The following is an 18179-nucleotide window of genomic DNA, read 5'->3' as shown; positions in this document are numbered from 1 at the left end:
TATGTGGAATTAGGCAGGAAGAATGACTATAGTTTGTACAGAGACTGTCAGAAAATGCAAGATAGCCATCTTCCCAGTGTTTTACAAATTATTCTGTTATTGTTTTTCAGACACGAACTGCTTGAGGAAGCTCGAAGACAGGGCCTGCCATTTGCACAGTGGGATGGGCCAACTGTGGTTGTGTGGCTCGAGGTAATGGCATTCCTGAAAACTTTTGAAAGGAGATTTTCTTGAATGTTTGCATGATGTTTCATCAAATATAAATCTGTCCTCTGGCTGGGGGATGATGCTCAGTTCTGTCATGTCTCTTTTTTTTTCCAGCTGTGGGTCGGGATGCCTGCATGGTACGTGGCAGCTTGTCGAGCAAATGTGAAAAGCGGGGCCATCATGTCTGCCCTGTCAGACACCGAAATACAGCGGGAAATTGGAATCAGTAACCCTTTGCACAGGCTAAAATTGAGGCTCGCTATTCAAGAAATCATGTCCTTGACAAGCCCTTCTGCTCCACCAACATCAAGAACGGTAAGACCCCGAGAGCCCAAGAACCTCCTGGAAGGCAGGCCCTTTCCATTGTTAGTGAAATTCTTTACAGATCTGAAATGTTGGCAAACAAATGGTGAGGACTGATGGGTAATGAATGGGATGTCTGTGCATGGTTTGTGCCCTGGGTCTTGCCCATTATAAGGAGTCTCAAAAAGTGTTTATTGGAGGAATTTAAAAGAAACTTTGTAAAAGTGTCTGTAGGGAGCAGCTAGGCAGTCTGTGGATAGAGAGCCAGGCCTAGAGATGGGAGATCCTGGGTTCTAATGTGGCCTCAGACATTTCCTAGCTGTGTGACCCTGGGCAAGTCACTTAACCCCCATTGCCTTGCCCTTACCGATCTTCTGCCTCAGAACCAATACATAGTATTGATTCCAAAAAGGAAGGTAAGGGTTTTAAAAAAAGAAAGAAAGAAAGGAAAATGATTGGGATTTAGGTGGCTCAGTGGATAGAGCACCAGGTCTGGACATGGTAGGTCTTGGCTTCAAATGTGGCCTCAGACCCTTCCCAGCTGGGTGACCCTGGGCAAGTCACTTAGCCCCCATTGCCTGCTTTTTTGATTCTAAGATGGTAAGAGTTTGAAAAAAAGAAAGAAAAGAATCATGATAATACATGTATGTATTTGGTAGTTCAGAGAATGACTTAATAAACTATATTTAAACTTTCTAAAGGTCATTCCTTTTCACTTTTTTGCTGGTTACTCTGACTTTGAGATAAGTTCTCTATGAAGGAGTAAAGTCACTTTCCTTTTAAGATATTTCCATTTTGGCTCCTTGTCATCACAGGTCATTTTAGTCATTCTGTGGGCCAGCGTCACACTTTTCAGTCAGAGAAAAGGGCACGTGGATTTTCTTCTTCTCGACAGTAGTAGAGTTGGTATTGCCTTTCTTGATCACCTGGCCCGTTTTATAATGCAGTTGGGTAAAGAATGACAACTGCCTGATTGCCTTGAGCAGTATTTTTTAGACTCTGTAAGTACACAGCAAATTAGATGTAAAGTTACATCTTTGAGAAAATGAGCCTAGTGAAGACTGCTTTTGAACGCCTGCAGGGCTCCCACAGTGCTGAAGCTTCCCCAAACTCTTTTGGGCAGGTGCCCTCTGGGGGCAACCTCACACAGACTGGGGGGGCTGCACCCTTGCCCCAAAGCCCCTGTTGCTTATGTTGTACAACTCCCCCTTTCCTCCTTGTTACTGCTCTCCTTTCGTGGGATGTGGGATCTATTCAGACCACGGGGAATGTCTGGTTAACACACGAAGAGATGGAAAACCTCACAGCCACACCACAAACGGTCAGTCCTGTAATGGTCTTCTTGTCTGAATCCGGGGCCTCTTTTTCTCCAAGCAAACGTGATGTGGAATTGTTGGAGACGATGATTCCTTTTAGGTTCTTGGCTAGGCTGATTGGTCAGGATCACAATGATTGTTGTTAGTTCCCCCAAATTAGTCATTTGCCTTTAATGGACTTCTCAGGGAATCCTTAATCTGTTTACTAATTTTTTGCTAATTTGAGCATAAGTCCCTCGCTCCCTCCTCTCTCTTCCCCTTCCCTCCCTCCCTCCCTCCCTCCCTCCTGTAGAGGAAAGCACCTGCTCTCATTTGCATGGAGGATGCCAGGAGCTTTGCATGGTCTGTGCATGGTGCTTGGTCTGAATTGATTGGGCTCACAGCGAAGTTGCACGAATATGACATCATTTCCTGGCTTGTATCTCTGAACTTACCTTTACTAATAGTTGTATCCTTTTGCTTTTTTAACCACGTAACATCAGGACGATGAGGAGGGAAGCTGGGCTCAGGTTGGAGACTTTCTCTCATTTCTTCCTCATTTTGTATACGAACGTTCCCCCAGAGCAATGAATGCATGGAAGCTTGTACTTTTCTTTAGCTCGTCATCCTAATCGCTTGAAAACTGTTTGTGATTTGAAAACAAATCAGAACCGTCCAAAGGGGGGCCGCTTTGATTAAAAGAATAGTTGATGTCTCATGGACAATTTTGAAAGTCCTTCCTGTAGAATTTTGATGGAAACGTGATTAGTACAAATTTGCATATAGTCAAATGCCATCTCCGATTCAAACAGGGCCTGCTGGGTAGACATCTCCGGAAGTTCTAGTTCGGTGGTGGTGGAGAGGCGTCTTCTTTCACAGTATATGCTTTCTGTGCTCTGGGAGGGGAAGGGAGGAGGTCCTCGTCTCTCCAAAAGGCCTAAACTGGCTGACTGTCCGCCCACCCCAAGGTCTCTTCCTCTTGGAAAATTCTGTGAGTTTTGCAGAGTAGATGCATTGTTGATGGGGTTCCTCCCTTCCCAGGGATTCTTGCCTAGTTCTCGCCTGGATGCTTTACAACTAGCCCAACCCACTGGGACCCTTCAAGTCAATCTTTCTTACAGCTCTGAGAATGCACTGTAGGATGCAAAGACCCTGCCAGGGCTCCACGAGGGGCCAACAACCTGGGCTCAGATCAATAAGTCTCCGTCTGGGGCGGGCCACTAACTCATGGGACAGTCTGCAAAGCAGCCTGGCGGTGAGGGGGTGGGCCGGGGCCCGAGCTGAGCTGGATTCTAGGAGGTCCACGATCCAGCCTGGGCTAGGGGATGGCGGCAGAGAGCAGGAGCCTGCATCTACTTTGACTGGGCCTGAGAGAAATGCCCAGACAGGAGAACACGGGCAAACGGTCTGGAAAAGTAGTTTGGAGCTCGGTGGGAAGCCCCATGACAGAAGAGTCAATAGTTTGTTCTCAAGGCTACAAGGAGCCCCTGGAACTTCCTGAGTGGGCCAGTGAGCATCAGACTGGCACTGCCGAAAAATCCCGGTGGCAGCTGTGGGGAGGGTGGATTGTAGGGAGAAAGACTTCCAAGTGGAAGGAGGCTGATGAAGAGGCCCGGATAAGAGGAGCTGATAGTGTCTGCCCGCGGATGGGACCTATCTGAAGGCTTTGTGCAGGTGGGCGTAGCGGGGCTCTGGCTTCAGAGCATGGGCTCTTCCCACATACCAGGTTGTCTCCCATGACTAAGTGAGGGCAGGCCAAGTGGGGCGGGAGTCATCCACCTCGAAACAGTTATTCTACTCTCTGGAATTAATCTGCTCACCATGATGGAAGGTGGGCAGCCGGGCGGCACAGTGGATAGATAGCAGCATCCCAAGCCTGGAGGCAGAAAGACACTCAAATCGGATCTCAGACACTAACTAGCTGTGACTGGCCTAATCACTTCCCTGTTTGCCTCAGTTTCCTCCTCTATATATGGAGAAGGAAATGGTAAACTACTTCAGTATCTTTGCCAAGAAAACCCCAAATAGGGTCACAGAGAGTCAGATATAAGTGAGAAAATGACTGAACTGAAGGCAAAAGGTGTGTCGGAGAAAATCAGGAGGCACCAGGCCCAGCCATCCATTTTGACTGTAGCGGCGGGAAGAACAAGGATCCTCACTTATAGAAATGGTGCCTAAAGCAGGTTGTTGGTGTTTACTAACTAGCCCTAAGCCTAGGGCTGAGTGATGGCAAGTTCAGGTGGGCAAGTAGGGCAGTACCAGGCCCAGGAGTTCACACTCTAAAGGACTAGCCAACACAGATGGAGGGTTCTGCTCTAGGTCAGGGCCCTTAGGGTTAGGTTTCTTCTCATTGCTACTGATAAAATGGGATTTGTTTCTGATGGAGATGTCTTGGCCCGGGCCAAGGACTTCAGTTTCTGAGTCTTTGAGGGGGCAGCTGGGTAGCTCAGTGGATTGAGAGCCAGGCCTAGAGACAGGAGGTCCTAGGTTCAAATCCGACCTCAGACACTTCCCAGTTGTGTGACCCTGGGCAAGTCACTTGACCCCCATTGCCTAGCCCTTACCACTCTTCTTGGAGCCAATACACAGTATTGACCCCAAGGCGGAAGGTATGGGTTTAAAAAAAAAAAAAAGACTGCAGAGATTTCCTTGTTAGGAGATTGATCTTCCCTTTGATGCCAGCTAAGATTGATTCCCTCGAGCGAGCCCTCCTCTATGTAGTCCCGAACACATCTGGCCAAAATGCGGTTCAGGAAGAATGCTGCTCACAAATTCCTGAGTTCTCTTCACTCAAGCAAATTCATTTTCGTATCATGAGCTTTTAACTCCTTCAGCCCTTACCGGTCATTAAGTGGAACTCTGTTTTGGTTAAGGCTTTACGTTCCAGTCTTATTTTTTCACAAGAGGAAATTAAACTCAGATCTTGCTTGCATTTAGATCTTTCATCAGTTTGGATTAGGGGTGGAAAACTTGATTTACCTGGATGTTTATTCTTTGTAATAGAAATAGTAACAGAGGAGGCAGGGGAGGAATGGAATGAGGATCAGCTGCCAGTCTCTCACCCCCTTCTGCCCCCTAAATTTTTTAGATGAAGACTTCAGTGCATACACACAGTATGTTTCTCCTACGATAAGTCTTCATTTTGCACATGAGAAATTTGAAGGTCAGAGATCAGATCAAGAGTCAGTCTGGATTCTTCCTTCATTTCCAGGTCTTGTAATTTCTCCTTCCACGGCATCTCTTGCCACTATAACTTCTCTCTAATTGACATGCCCAATAAATTGGTTTCCACAGAAAACAAGCCTGACCTGTCCTTCTTTCTCTGACCCTTTGCACAAGTACCTGGAATACCTTTTGAATTCCTGGTCTGCTTCCACCCTGGGCTCCAACACTAGCTTGGGCCCAGGGTCTTTCCCCGGCTATCTAGCTGCTATGTCTTTCCCTCTCAGTTTTCCTCCAGTCTACTCTGTATGGATCTTGTTTGGGCCTCATGGTATTCTTGTTGTCTTCCACATAGATTGCAAGTGGAAGCTCCTTGAGGGCAGGAACTGCTTGCAGTTTGGATTTCTCCCCAGTTCCTGGCCTGGTGCCGTGAACAGAATGAACAGAAATGAGTGGAAGTTAGGCCTCACCCAGAGTTTTCCTACTTTTGAAAGCCATTTGATAGTACTTTTCTTCCCTTGTATTTAAGTAAGAAATAAACATTCCCCAATGGAAGTTCTTGTAGCTATAGGTTGCCCAGCTGCCATGAGGAGCCTTATTCAAGAAATCAGCACAGCCTCAGAGCTGGCAGAGTTGGAAGCCCTTCTCTCTGGCTGCCTCAAATTCTGTTCCCTGCCACAGCACACAGCCTTAGCCATTGGTCATTCAGATGGCTCCAGGGGACCTTCGGCTGTTGTGCGATGGCCAAAGCCTATAGAATAGAGGTCACCCCGACATGAGTCTTCTGGGTCAATTCTTCAGGATGGGTTCTGGCCAGCAAGCCCAACCTCCACTTGAGGATGGCCATGTATGGCCTCCATAGATTTGACTGTGATTGAGGCACCCTTATTGCCCCTCTGATCTTCCCTGGAGGTTCTTGGAACAGAACCGTTTGTCACAGATGTGAATGCTTTGACAAGATCAGATCCTGGCTCTTGGCTGTGAGAAACGCTGCTTTGTTTCTTGCTCCAGTTGGGGCTCCAGAGAGAGTACAAACTTCCCTCGTCTTTCTGTACCTTTTGTGATGTTAAGTCCTTCAGAGGGATGCTCAGGACTCATCTCTTTGAGAACCATCATCTGTGCCTCATTGTGTCTGACTGACTTAGTTGTGGGGGAAAGGCACCTGGAAATGCTTTGTCTGCTTCCTTGAACATCTCGGTCTTGCTTGTTGGTGTCCTCCCCGTAGTCACTTCTGCTGGCAGCTGTGCCTGAGCCATTCAGGCCTCCTGTATCTCCCCAGAGAAAGGCATGTACATCTCAACAGGCCATGTAGAATGGGAATTTAGGCTTGCAAAGCACTTCACTCACAATGTCCCAGGGAAGTAGCCTGTGTAAGTAGCATTGTCCCCATTTTACAGATGACTAAACTGAGGCTCAAAGAGATTAAGGGACTTGTCTATGTAAACAGACACATCTTTGCAGGAACCCAGGACGCCTGGTCCCAAGTTAAGTGCAGGACCTGCTATGCCAGGTTGCTTTATTGACAGAGAATCTGTTCTGGGACCAGAGCATACGGAGACTTCTAGGAGTCCTGGGCCCCTGCCAGCCACAAGAACAAATCCTGGACTTTATATCTGCCCCAGACATCTCCTGACGGAGCAAAGTTCTTTCATGTCAAATGCGATCTGGCCAGCCTTTCAATTGTTCATGAGTCATGACTAGTCTTTGTAGTCGTACAGCTACGCAGGATGATTTTCAGCTACAAACCAGCTATTTTGTGTTAAGCTTCTGTGAACGAAGATGTAAATTTCTAAATGTAGACATGCCTGCGAGCTGTCTTCAAATGCCCGAGGCCGTGGCATCCCCTTGGCACTGCCATGTGGAGGAAACGGCCTCCCGCTCTGAACTAGGCCCTCCTTTGGACGCAGACGCCTTCTGTAAACCACTAGAACGCCGCGCGTTGAGTGCTCTTCTCAGAGTCCGCTGGCTCCGTTCCTCCTTGATAACTCGCTGACCTTTGCTTGAGCAGACCTTAGCCTATGGCGACATGAATCACGAGTGGATTGGCAACGAGTGGCTGCCCAGCCTGGGCCTCCCTCAGTATCGCAGTTACTTCATGGAGTGCCTTGTGGATGCTCGGATGCTGGACCACCTCACCAAGAAAGACCTGCGTGGGCAGTTGAAGATGGTGGACAGTTTTCACAGGTGAGTAATTGTGAGAGCAGCGTGACCGCCAGGCGGGAGTCCGTGCCCGCCGCTGGCCCCGAGTGATTCCCTTTTCCCCACAGAAACAGCTTCCAGTGTGGAATCATGTGTCTGCGAAGACTGAATTATGATCGGAAGGAACTGGAAAAGAGAAGAGAGGAAAGTCAGAATGAGCTCAAAGGTTTGCCTCGATTCTTGCTGCAGTCTCGGTGGGCACTTGGGGAGGGGGCGCTGGGGTGCCCACGATCGGGGCAGGCTGGAGCTGGCCAGGGCAGCGCTTTCGTCCCTGCTTCCCTCCCAGAATTCTCTTCCCAGGGGACTGTGGCTTGCACTTGTGGACGGAAGGTGTAAGTCCAAGGACGAGAACACTGACTGGGGGGGGGGGGGGGCATTTCTGCCTTTTACTACTTGGGTGACCTTGGGCAAGTCACTTCACTGAGAACATGTGGGCTCAGACTCCGTGTGTGACTCCGAGCAAGTCACTGACTGGCCGTTTGCTTCACATTCCTCCAGGCTAGCAACAGCAGAACCCCCCCTCCTAGGGTTGCTCCAAGGCTCAATGAGAATCATTATTGGGGGCTTAGCGCCTGGCAGCTGCTTCATCACTGCATAGTCTGTCCCTTCCCGTCCCCTTTACGAGCTGAGCCTCACTTTCCTTCTCCCCAAAACGAAGGGGCCGCAGGAGCTTTGGTGCCCACAGTTAGGCGTTGCAGGGAGCTGTGGGTTGCTTTTGTGACAGTCTTGAGCCCTGGGTTGTGGGCAGCCCAGAGGATAGGCTGCTCCCCTCCCCGCCCGGCCGGGACTGTGTCATCCCTCCTCCTCCTTCCCTTCCCCAGAGGTCCTGGTCTGGAGCAACGACCGCATGATTCGCTGGATCCTATCCATCGGCCTCAAGGAATATGCCAACAACCTCGTGGAGAGTGGCGTCCACGGGGCCCTCGTGGCCTTAGATGAGACCTTCGACTTCAACGCTCTGGCCCTCTTGCTGCAGATCCCCACTCAGAACACGCAGGTGACGCCGGAGGCGCTCCATTTCCTGAGCCTTGGGGCAGCGGGTGGGGATGGGTCGGACCTCCTAGAGCTGCCCTTCGGTGGAGTTTGGCCACCAAACCTCTGCCTGCCGCCTCCCTGCCTCATTTGGCGGCCGGACCCGGGGCGTGGGCAGGCCCATTCCCAGCCAGGCTGTCCTGTTAACCAGATGAAATCGGCTTCTTGCATCTCCTCATCGCTCCTCATCTGCCTGGTTGGGCCAAACAGTAAATCCCGACCGACTCTTCTCCATGTAAACGCCTTAAACCCTTCAGAACAGTGCCCAGATCCCCAAGCGTTCTCCTCCTTGTCGCGTACTCCTTCGGTGAAGGCTCCCCTGGCAGGGTCTAAAGGCCCTTCGGCCCCCTGGCTGCCCCGCAGCTTCCTCTGCCCGATAGGCCACACTGTCCATGGGGGAGCCGAGCCCGCCTCAAGGCCTCCCTCCTTCGTCATCATCCCAGGCGCTCCCGGGGACCCCTCTGACCTCAGGCCCCCTTTGGCCCTCCCGGGTCCTTCAGGGAGATAGCCACGGGCCAGGTCCTGCCATTTCTGTACTGCATGGGACCGGGGGGCCAGAAGGAAGGATTTGTTGAAGCTGGTCACAGGCTGAAGTGATGCAGAGCTGCCTCTCTTCTTGTCCAAGAGCCCTTCCCCTCCATCCCAGAATGTTCCAAGTGTAGTGTTCCAAGGCGAGCTGGGCAGTGAGGGGGCAGTGAGGGGGCAGTGACGGGTCCCAGGTCATATAGCTAGGAAGTGTCGGAGGCCTTTTTGCACTTTGCTTCTGTAGAGAGAGAGCCCAAGCAGTGTTCAGATCTTAAAAACGGTTGTGAGGTAGCCCATTGGCTGGAGAGGCAGCCCTGGAGACCGGAAGTCCCAGGCTCCAGTCGGTGTCACCTGGACCGGTCACGGAAGCCCTCTTGCCTGGCCCTTCTCCCTCTTCTGCCTTGGACCCAGTACCTCGTATTGGGTCTAAGAAGAAGGTTCGGGTTGTTTTGTTTGTTTTGAACATGTTGTGGGGCAAAACCAAATAAAGCAAACCCAAACCCGTTTCCTGCCACTTTCTTGTCCTTCACAAAAACTAACGAAAACTCTGATTGCTTTGGTTTTTTTGCTTGTCTTTTTTCCCTTAGGCTCGTGCTGTCTTGGAGAGAGAATTCAACAACCTTCTTGTTATGGGCACTGACAGAAGGTTCGAGGAAGTAAGTTTTGGCTCCATATATTCTGATTTTCAGCCAATGGGAGGAGGAAGGCTCTGCAGGGTCAGGGCTGTTGTTATTGGTATCCTGGTACAGCTTCTGGGGAGAGCTCAGGCCTCCCCGGGGACAGGATACCTTGATTCGCAGCTGAGCCAGCAAAAGGCACCCTACATTTGCATTTGATTTCCTTTTTGTGAATTTTACAGTTAATCAGATACCGAGACAAATCGAAATGAGAACACTTTCCCTTTTTCCACCTAAGCAGCGGTGTTTCCTGCTTCAATTGTGAAGGCTTCCTCTCCTCAGAGAGATGTGGGGAGTTGTGGCTTGTTTCACACCAATTGGAAGCATGTTGTGGTCATTCTTGCTCCTTAGCCTATGGCATCACCTCCCCAAAGCTCTCTCTGACCCTCTAGGAGGCCTTTTGGCCAGCCCAGAATGCTACACGTCACTAGGCAAAGCCAGGACATCAATGTCCACTAGTAAGGAGTGGCGTCACCTGACCCCCAGACTGTCCTGCTAAAGGACACAAGCCCTTCAGCTGCCCTCTCTTCTTGGGTTATTCACATGGGGACTGTTTTGAGCTCAGAAAGGTGGAGATTAGGCCGGCTGTGATCAGAGGTTATTAAATGAGACTTGCTGGGACATCACTTAACGTTCCTTTGCCTCCCCCTCATTTCTTCTGTAAAATGAAGGGGGCTGCTTAGACCTTCCTGGACCAGCCTTGTAGCCTCTTCTTTTCAGATAGCCTCCTGGATCAGGCAGGGCCCTTGGACTTGGGAGTGTGGGGTGGGCCACCTTGCAGGCTGCTGAGACTCCCTCTGGTGGCCATCGAGGGTGGGTCCAAGGAAAGCTGACTTCCTTAGTGCATTTCAGCCTATAAGAGGAGGCTGGGGGACCGGGTGGGGGGTGCACAGGAAGATTGGTGAAGCCTCCTGGACGCATTTGCTTGGATGGGACTCGGAGGGCCCTTGTGCAGCCCGGCCTGGATGGCAGGAAAATGGGTGAAGATGTTGGCCTGACCACCCCGGCCTTACAGCGCCCCTGAATTTTCCAGGACGATGATAAAAGCTTTCGACGAGCCCCTTCATGGAGAAAGAAGTTCAGGCCCAAGGACATTCGAGGCTTAGCTGCTGGCTCGGCAGAGACCCTCCCTGCAAATTTCCGGGTCACCTCCTCTATGTCCTCACCCTCTATGCAGCCAAAGAAAATGCAAATGGACGGTACGTGATCTCAGGATTCTCCTTTCTCCCAGCATGCCCAGATTTTGTTGTTGTTGGCGGAATGTAAATTAATCCTCTAAATTCACTTCTTTAATATGTTTGGAAACATCTGTTGCATGCTCTGATTGGCAAAGAGCGCTCTAGATTCTTCCTGTCCCTGCTGCCGCCTCCAGGGCCAAGCAGACCTGCCAGAGATTTGCTGGCCTCCCGAATGGCACCGCATCTCCTTGTTCCCTCAGTTCTGTGACTTGAGCTTCCGTCTTCCAAGATGGACTCTCAGGGCTCACGTCTGTATGGGGCAGCAGCTCCGATTCCTCCTCCGCTCCTCTTCGGTCTCCTTGATGTCGCTGTGGACAGACAGGCTGTCCTCGGTGGCCAGCGTTCGATGGATGGGTCATCCAAACGCCCCTCTCTCCTCGGCCGGGCTCTTCCCCAGAAGGCCACCTTTGGCCTGCCGCTGTCTCCCGAGTCCTCGTGACTCCTGGCTCAGGGATAGGGCCGGCCCCTCTTTGGGCACTCCTGGGCTGATGGCCGGTGCTGGAAAGGAGCTGGCGGTAGGCCTTTGGCGTGGCTCCTAGCCAAGGTTACCTGACCCTTTGGCTTCCCTATCTCGTTAGTCTTGTCCACTTCCAAGGGACAAATGAATGGAAAGGACACATTCCTGATGTCTGTCTGCTCCGTCATGTGCTGAAGGAAGCCGCCACGGCGCAGACTCGCCTGCCCCTCTTCAGGGCATTTTGAGCGTCCCAACATGAGCGTGGCCTCGGCTTTTCCTTGTGGTGATGAGGCTTCTCAGGGCCCGGCTCCAGAGAGATTGAGACCAGCTTCCCACCGAAACGCCCCGATGAAGCCACCTCTGGCTGGCCCAGGGCACTTTTCAGGGAAGCTGTGCATTCTGGGAGAGGGCTTTGGGTCCCTGCAGATGTGGGTGCGGCCCCCAGAGGGCCGCCGACACCCTCAGCCCGGGCTTGTAGCCCAGTTTAGAGAAGATTTTAATGCACAGACAAGTCTCCCCCTTGGAAAGCCTCCCAGCAGGGGGCCCGGGCTGTCCTTTTCTTCCTTCCCCAAAGCCTCGGGGGAAGATGGCTGGCCCCGGGCCCTCTCTCTCCCGGCTCTGGAGGGGCTGTCGGGGGGCCTCCCTGCCCTCGTCTCTGTGACGTCCACAGTGCCAGAGTGGCGGCCAGCCGGCCAGAGATCACAGAGACGCGGGCCGGGCCGGGCGCGGCAGTAGTACTTCACGGCTCGCCGTTCTCGGGGAGGGGCCGATCGTGTGGCCGCATCCGGCCTTGATGGGGTTCCTGCCACGCCGGGCGGGTCCGGTGCCCCCGCAGAGGAAGGGGGAGACGGCCCGACTGACGCGCTTCCGCAAGCGTCTCCCTTGGCTGAGGCTTCGGTCCCGCCGTGTGCCCGACCCAGCTCGCGGGGCTGCTGCTCCCGTCATCCCCCGACTCTGGGCCTCGAGCCTGCGGGGACGGGAAGGGGGTTCAGGGAGAGGCCGCCCCGGCCTAGAATGTAGGGCGACGGCCCTCCCGGGAGGTTTGGAGACTAACCGCATGCCGTGTTCTGCACGCTTTCCTTCTGCGCTCTCGCAACAGGCAGTGTGTCAGGAGGCCAGAGGCTGGATTCCACGACCGTAAGGACTTACTCCTGTTAGAGCCTTCAGCTGGTGAGTAGCGCGAGCGTGGCGGGCCGGACGCGCCAGCCCCCGGGGGGAGCGGCGCCCGCCCCTCCCCGCTCTAGGAGCCCCCGGCTCTTCCCAAGGCCTGGCCAGTGTCCAGGTGGCGGGCGATTGGCTGACGGGGCAGGCCACGCCGCCAGCTTTTCCAAGGCCATTCGTGGTCAGCCGCTCTCCAGCCCGAGACCGTTCCCGGGTGTGACCCGTAGAGCGACGGCCGGGGCCAGCCGGGCCTCCCCGGGCTGCGGTTCAGGAGGGGCCTTGGCAGCCCGAGCTCACTGGGGAGGCCGGCAGAAGGCCTTTCGTCTGGGGCTCGATGCCAAGTGCCGGCTCCGAGGCAGAAGGGTTAAGGGCTGGGCACTGGGCTCAAGGGACTTGCCAGGGGTCACCCAGCTCGGCCAGCCTTGAACCCGGGCCGCGCCGCCCAGCTGCCCGGGCAGGTGGGCTCTTACCGCTTTCCAGGTGTGAGAGGTTCGGTGCGCGCCGCCGTGGAGCCTCGGTCGGTCTGGGGCTGGGTCCGAGCTCTCGGCGTCCGGCCACTCACGCTTGTGCCTCTCCTTTGCTCCTAGTTTACCCGCACTATTTCTACCGATGATCATGGACGGCCGCCCCCAGCCCAGCCAAGGCCCCGTTTTCAGCGGAGGAGAGCTTGATCTGTCAGTCCTTGGGATACGGACAATGAGATATTTTATTACAGAGTTTTTAATGAGCAGAAAATTCACGAATACCATAGAGAGACTATTTTAGAATTAAATGGTTCTTATATTTATGTAAACGCCCGCGGCTTCATTTATACGTCACTGACTTTTTCATGTGTATCCAGATTATAAATACCTTTTCAATCGATTCTACCTAATTTGTTAGTCAACCGAATGTACTGTAACGCTTGTAAGTATGGATCCTACGGACAGACTAGGGCTTTTTGTAAATTATGCAGTTACTGTAATTATCGTTGTTTAATTTTTTAAAATAATAAACCTGACAGAAATGAGGATTTTACTACATTTGTAAAAAGTGCCCATTACGCAGGAGTCGGCATTGAGCGCGTCCAGAGCCGACCGCGGCCGGCAGCTTCATCCTGGAGCGCGGCTGCCCTTCGGGCCCTGCTCTCGGGCGGCGCCGAGCAGAAGCCATGACGGGAAGGACAAGGACGGCCCTTCCTCCTCCTCCCTCGTCCCTGAAGCCGCGGTCAGGAGGCTCGGATGCAGTTGTTCTTAGAGGACCAATCCCCGCGCCCGCCGCGGCGCCACCTTGAATCCAGGCCTTACTCTTCGCCTCGGGGCTGTGAAGGGTGTCGCCGGTCCAGAGCGACCCAGCGGCTCCCGGGCGCGATTCGTGATGCAGCTTCTGGGGGGCTGCGGAGCCTCCGCGCCGCCTCCTCTCCTCCGCTCGAACTCGTTCCCTCCGTTTTCTATTCCTCTTTTGTGGACTGATTATGTAACAAAGCCTGTACAGTCTCTTTGGAGCTATTTTTATCACAGTATTATTTATTGCTTTCTTTCAATAAAGTACTGAAGCCTTTTCCACTGCCAGTAGAGCCGCCACCGCGAGCCGGCCCTGCCGCCTTGGCCTCGTGGCCGGCTTTCCCGCGCGGTCCTCAGGGGGCTGCCGTGGCCCATTTCTGTAGAAAATGGGGGGGGGGGCCTCAGCAAGGCGCCCCGCATCCCGGGTGGCTCCTGGCTGCAGAGGCCCCCTGCAGGGCTCCCCGGGGTGTGGGGGGGCCAGATGAGGTCCCTGGAGGGGCGCCGAGGAGGCCCTCTAGGCCTGGCGGCTCTAAGCCGGGCCCAGAACTAAAGTGCTGGGAAAAGGGCCCATTGGGTCCAAGGAGAACAGTGGAGGCTCCCCGGGAGCTGCTGCCCTGCGAAGGGCCCCTCTAAGAGGAAGTAGAGTGGACCCCGGAGGAGCTGTGCCGGCTGGCCCAGTTAGCCAGCCGCCGCCCCCACCCGCTGGCTGCTCATCTGTGAAATGGGGGCATGCTTGTGTGTGGCTGCGGATCTGAGGAGCTCATTTATGGGAAGGGGTCCCGGGGGTGTGGAGTGCTGCTAACTGGGGGGGGGGGGTCAGTGCCATCGGCCGCCCCCAGCCCTCCACAGCGCCAGAAGTAAACCCCAGCTCGTGGGACTGGACTGCACAAGTCATTTCACCCAATTGGCCTCAGTTTCCTCATCTGTAAAATGGGCAGCAGAAGGCAATGGCAGCGCCCCACGGAGGGTGCCCCATCCCCCATCCCCTGCTCCTCCCACGAACGGACTTGGGGTGGCCCCAGCACAAAGAGGCGCCAGACCACCCCCCGCCGCTTTCCCGGGTTGGCTTCCCTGTTTTCTCCCCTTCCGGAGCCTGGGAGTAGCGGGGGAAGCTCGGGAAGCCCCCGGAAAGGGGCGCGGGAGGGCGGCGCGGGGGGCGGGGCTCAGACTCATTTGCTCCTCGAAGCTCCGCGAGCCAAAGGAGGGCCGGACGGGAGGGGCGGGCGCTCCACAGGTGACTCCAGCGGCCCCGCATCCCGGGCCCATCCCGACGCTGACGACACAGGAAGTGTCGCGAGCGGAAACCGCGGCTGGACTGGAGCTGCGGGGCGGGGAGGGAGGGCAGGGCAGCGGCGGCGGCGGCGGCGGCGGCGGCAGCAGCGGCGGCAGCGCGGAGCGAGCGAGGTGAGTGCGGAGGCGGGAGGCTGGGGCTGCCGGCGCCTGGGGAGGAAGTGGCGGCTCCAGAGGTTGCGGTTTGGCCTCTGCGGGTTTCTGGGGAGGGGGGAGGGGACGCGGCTGAGCGTCAATGTGGATGTGGACCGGGTGGGGGGGGGGATGCATGGGGGGCGCCTGCTTCCCGGGCCCTGCTCCGATGCGGCCGATCCGTGGGTGGGCCGCCCTCAGCCACCACCTCTCCTCTTCGGGGGCGCCTGGAAAATGCAGCTCCCCCTCCCCCATCCCAGGCAGCCAGCCCGGCGGCCTCTGCGGGATCCCCCTTTAGGGAGGGGCTCAGTGGGCGCGCACCTGGGGTAGGGTCGCTGGTGCCTGGGACAGGAGCCGCGAATTCTCTCCGGGAAAGTTCCCTGTGAAGGTGGAAGGGCTCCGACTAATGGAAGGGGCCGGTCCGCCAGCCAGGCCCCCTGGGGCAGGGCCAAAGCCCCGAGTTGTCATCCCAGGATTCCTGGCTAGGAGAGAAGGATCCTGCAGGGCGGGGAGCAGCATCGGGGCTGGAGTTCCTGCCCTTTGGGCGCCCCCCACTTCCATGAGTCAGTGCCTCGTGTCCTGTGAGCACATCCCTCTGGGATATTGGCTGGAGAAGGACAGGCTGCCAATGGGGGGCGGGAGCTGCAGGGCTTAGAAGCTTTGGGCCCACACTTCCTGCTCCGGCCCTTGGGCGCTGGAGGGTATCCTCAGGGAGGGGAAAAGGAGGGGCTGGTTTTCTGAAAAGATTATCCCCGGGAGGGTCCCAAGGGCTGCTGAGGATGGAAGCCCCTGCCCGAGACCTGCCTGCAGGGGAAAGGGAAGATTCTTCCACGGGAGGGGATTAGACTTTCTTCCTTTGGCCCCTTTAGCTTGCTATGGCCGGGGGCAACCAAAGTGCATCTCTGTCTGGCCTAATGTTGGGTAGATGGGGGGAGCCAGAGCCAGAGCCACAGAGATACCTTGTGGCTGTTTGTCCTGGTATTTCTGTTCACTTAAAGCTTTGGGAAGGAGCCCTTGGAGAGGCTGCAGGGGACAGAGAGCTTGACCTGGAGTCCAGAAGCTTCCTAGCCAGGTGACCCTGGACAAGTCACTTCATCCTGTTGGCCTCAGTTTCCTTCTCTGTAAAATGAACTGGAGAAGGAAATGGCAAATCGCTCTGGTACCTTTGCCAAGAAAACCCCCAGTGGGTCCTTGGAACTGTGCCATTCTGACCCACTGGGCAGGCTGGGAGATTGGATTTAGCTCAGGCTTGATATTCCTTCACTTCAGGGCTGCTGGTTGGCATTTAAGCTCGTCAAACCTGGGCTCCAGCTGACTGCCAGGCTCGCCACCCATGACTCCTTCCTACACTCTCTCCAACAGAACTTCTCTGTTCTCTTCCCTCTCCCAGCCACCACCCTAGTTCAGCCCTCTCACCTGGAACAGTGGAGCTGCAGCTGGGCGGCTCCTCCCCTCCCCCCCACCCCCTCCGATCCTCCCACTTGGGCTCTTCCTGAATTCTATATCTGACCTTGTTCAGTTAAGTCCAGTCCACCAGCATTTCTTTGTGGGGTTTATTTATTTATTTGTTTTTTGGACAATTTTATTTAATTAGTCAATTTAGAACATTTTTCCTTGGTTAAAAGATTCATGGTCTTTCCCTCCCCTCCCCCTCCCCCTCCTATAGCCAATGAGCGATTCCCCTGGGACATGTGTCCTTGATTAAAATCTAGTTCCCTATTATTGATATTTGCACTGGGGTGATCATTTAGAGTCTACATCCCCAATTGACCTGTGTGATTAAGCAGTTGTTTTTCTTCTGTGTTTCCGCTCCCACAGTTCTTCCTCTGGGTGTGGATAGTGTTCTTTCCCATAAGTCCCTCAGGATTGTCCTGGATCATTGCACTGCTTCTAGTAGAGAAGTCACTTGCATTTGATTATGCTACAATGTATCCGTCTCTGTGTACAGTGTTCTGGTTCTGCTCCTTTCACTCTGCATCAGTTCCTGGAGGTCGTCCCACTTCACATGGAATCCCTCCAGTTCATTGTTCCTTTGAGCACAATTCCATCACCATCAGACACCACAATGTGTTCAGCCATTCCCCAATGGAAGGGCATCTCTAACCCTAACCCTAACCCTAACCCTAACCCTCATTTCCCTTTTTTTTTTGCCACCACAAAGAGCAGCTATGAATGTTCTTGTACAAGTCTTTTTCCTTATTATCTCTTTGGGGTACAAACCCAGCAGTGCTATGGCTGGCTCAAAGGGCAGACAGTCTTTTATTGCCCTTTGAGCATAGTTCCAAATTGCCCTCCAGAATGGTTGGATCAATTCACAACTCCACCAGCAATGCATTAGTGTCCCAACTTTGCCACATCCCCTTCAGCATTCATACCTCAGAGTTGTTTTGATTTGCACCTCTAATTATCAGATTTAGAGTACTTTTTCATGTGCTTGTTAATAGTTTTGATTTCTTTATCTGAAAATTGCCTATTCATGTCCCGTGCCCATTTATCAATTGGGGATTTGTGGGTTTTTTTAAACCCTGACCTTCCTCTTAGAATCAGTACCGGGTGTTAGTTCTAAGGCACAGAACAGTAACATCTAGGTAATGGGGTTAAATGACTTGCCCAGGGTCACCCAGCTAGGAACTGTCGGAGGCCAGATTTGAACCTGGGACCTCCCTTCTCTGAGGCTGTCTTTCTTTCCATCTAACTGGTCCCTTTTCCTCTCCCAGCTTTCAATGCTTTTTTCCCTCAGAGTACTGCCTTCTACTTACTTGGTTGTACCTGGTTATGGTCATAGTTTTTCTTCCCTTAGAAGAACTTCTTGAGGGCAAGGGTGGGATTTCTGACTTTGTATCTTCAAATCCTAGCACAGTGCCTGGCATATATTCAGTCATTTTGGTCATATCCAACTCCTTGTGGCCCCATTTGAGGTTTTCTTGGCAAAGATTTTGGAGTGGTTTGCCATTTCATTTTACAGAGGAGGAAATTGAAGCAGACAAAGTGAAGTGACTTACCCAGGGTCATACAACTAGTGTTTCAGGCCAGATTTGAACTCAGAAAGATGAGTCTTCCTGATTCCAGAACCAGGGCTTTATTCACTGTACCACCTAGCTGCCCCTGTCTGAATGTTGGTAAACATTTAACAAATGTTTGTTGGCTGACTCTGGCCAGCCAGACTAGCCTTCCTGCTGCCGTACCCACAGGACCATGTTGTCTCTCCTCTCTGGAATGCCTTCCCTTCTCCCTTTTGC

At 53.7% G+C, this 18179-nt stretch overlaps 2 protein-coding genes across 13 annotated transcripts in view; both read left to right on the top strand.

The window, feature by feature from the left end:
• Window positions 1-13795, top strand: part of PPFIA1 (PTPRF interacting protein alpha 1) — a 122064-nt gene extending 108269 nt beyond the window's left edge. For 2 of the 8 annotated variants that reach the window (XM_056801161.1, XM_056801164.1), the window contains 11 exons: window positions 111-192; window positions 322-522; window positions 1769-1831; window positions 2309-2335; window positions 6976-7151; window positions 7235-7332; window positions 7988-8163; window positions 9311-9379; window positions 10434-10599; window positions 12195-12265; window positions 12844-13795. In XM_056801161.1, the coding sequence (XP_056657139.1) occupies window positions 111-192; window positions 322-522; window positions 1769-1831; window positions 2309-2335; window positions 6976-7151; window positions 7235-7332; window positions 7988-8163; window positions 9311-9379; window positions 10434-10599; window positions 12195-12253 (1117 nt within the window). In that variant the 3' untranslated portion in view covers window positions 12254-12265; window positions 12844-13795. The remainder of the gene's footprint in view (window positions 1-110; window positions 193-321; window positions 523-1768; window positions 1832-2308; window positions 2336-6975; window positions 7152-7234; window positions 7333-7987; window positions 8164-9310; window positions 9380-10433; window positions 10600-12194; window positions 12266-12843) is intronic. The other 6 variants (XM_056801162.1, XM_056801168.1, XM_056801165.1 and 3 more) reach the window with 4 other exon arrangements.
• A 999-nt stretch (window positions 13796-14794) lies between these two features.
• CTTN (cortactin) overlaps window positions 14795-18179 on the top strand; it is a 34028-nt gene continuing 30643 nt past the window's right edge. For 3 of the 5 annotated variants that reach the window (XR_008912679.1, XM_056801171.1, XM_056801170.1), the window contains exon 1: window positions 14795-14922. The gene's annotated coding sequence lies outside the window, so the exon portion shown is untranslated. The remainder of the gene's footprint in view (window positions 14923-18179) is intronic. The other 2 variants (XM_056801173.1, XM_056801172.1) reach the window with 1 other exon arrangement.

The sequence above is a fragment of the Monodelphis domestica genome, chromosome 6, assembly GCF_027887165.1.
Source record: "Monodelphis domestica isolate mMonDom1 chromosome 6, mMonDom1.pri, whole genome shotgun sequence".
In the NCBI taxonomy this organism is placed as follows: Eukaryota; Metazoa; Chordata; class Mammalia; order Didelphimorphia; family Didelphidae; genus Monodelphis; species Monodelphis domestica.
The sequence above is the reverse complement of the archived record's forward strand: the minus strand, read 5'-3'. Positions and strand labels throughout refer to the sequence as shown.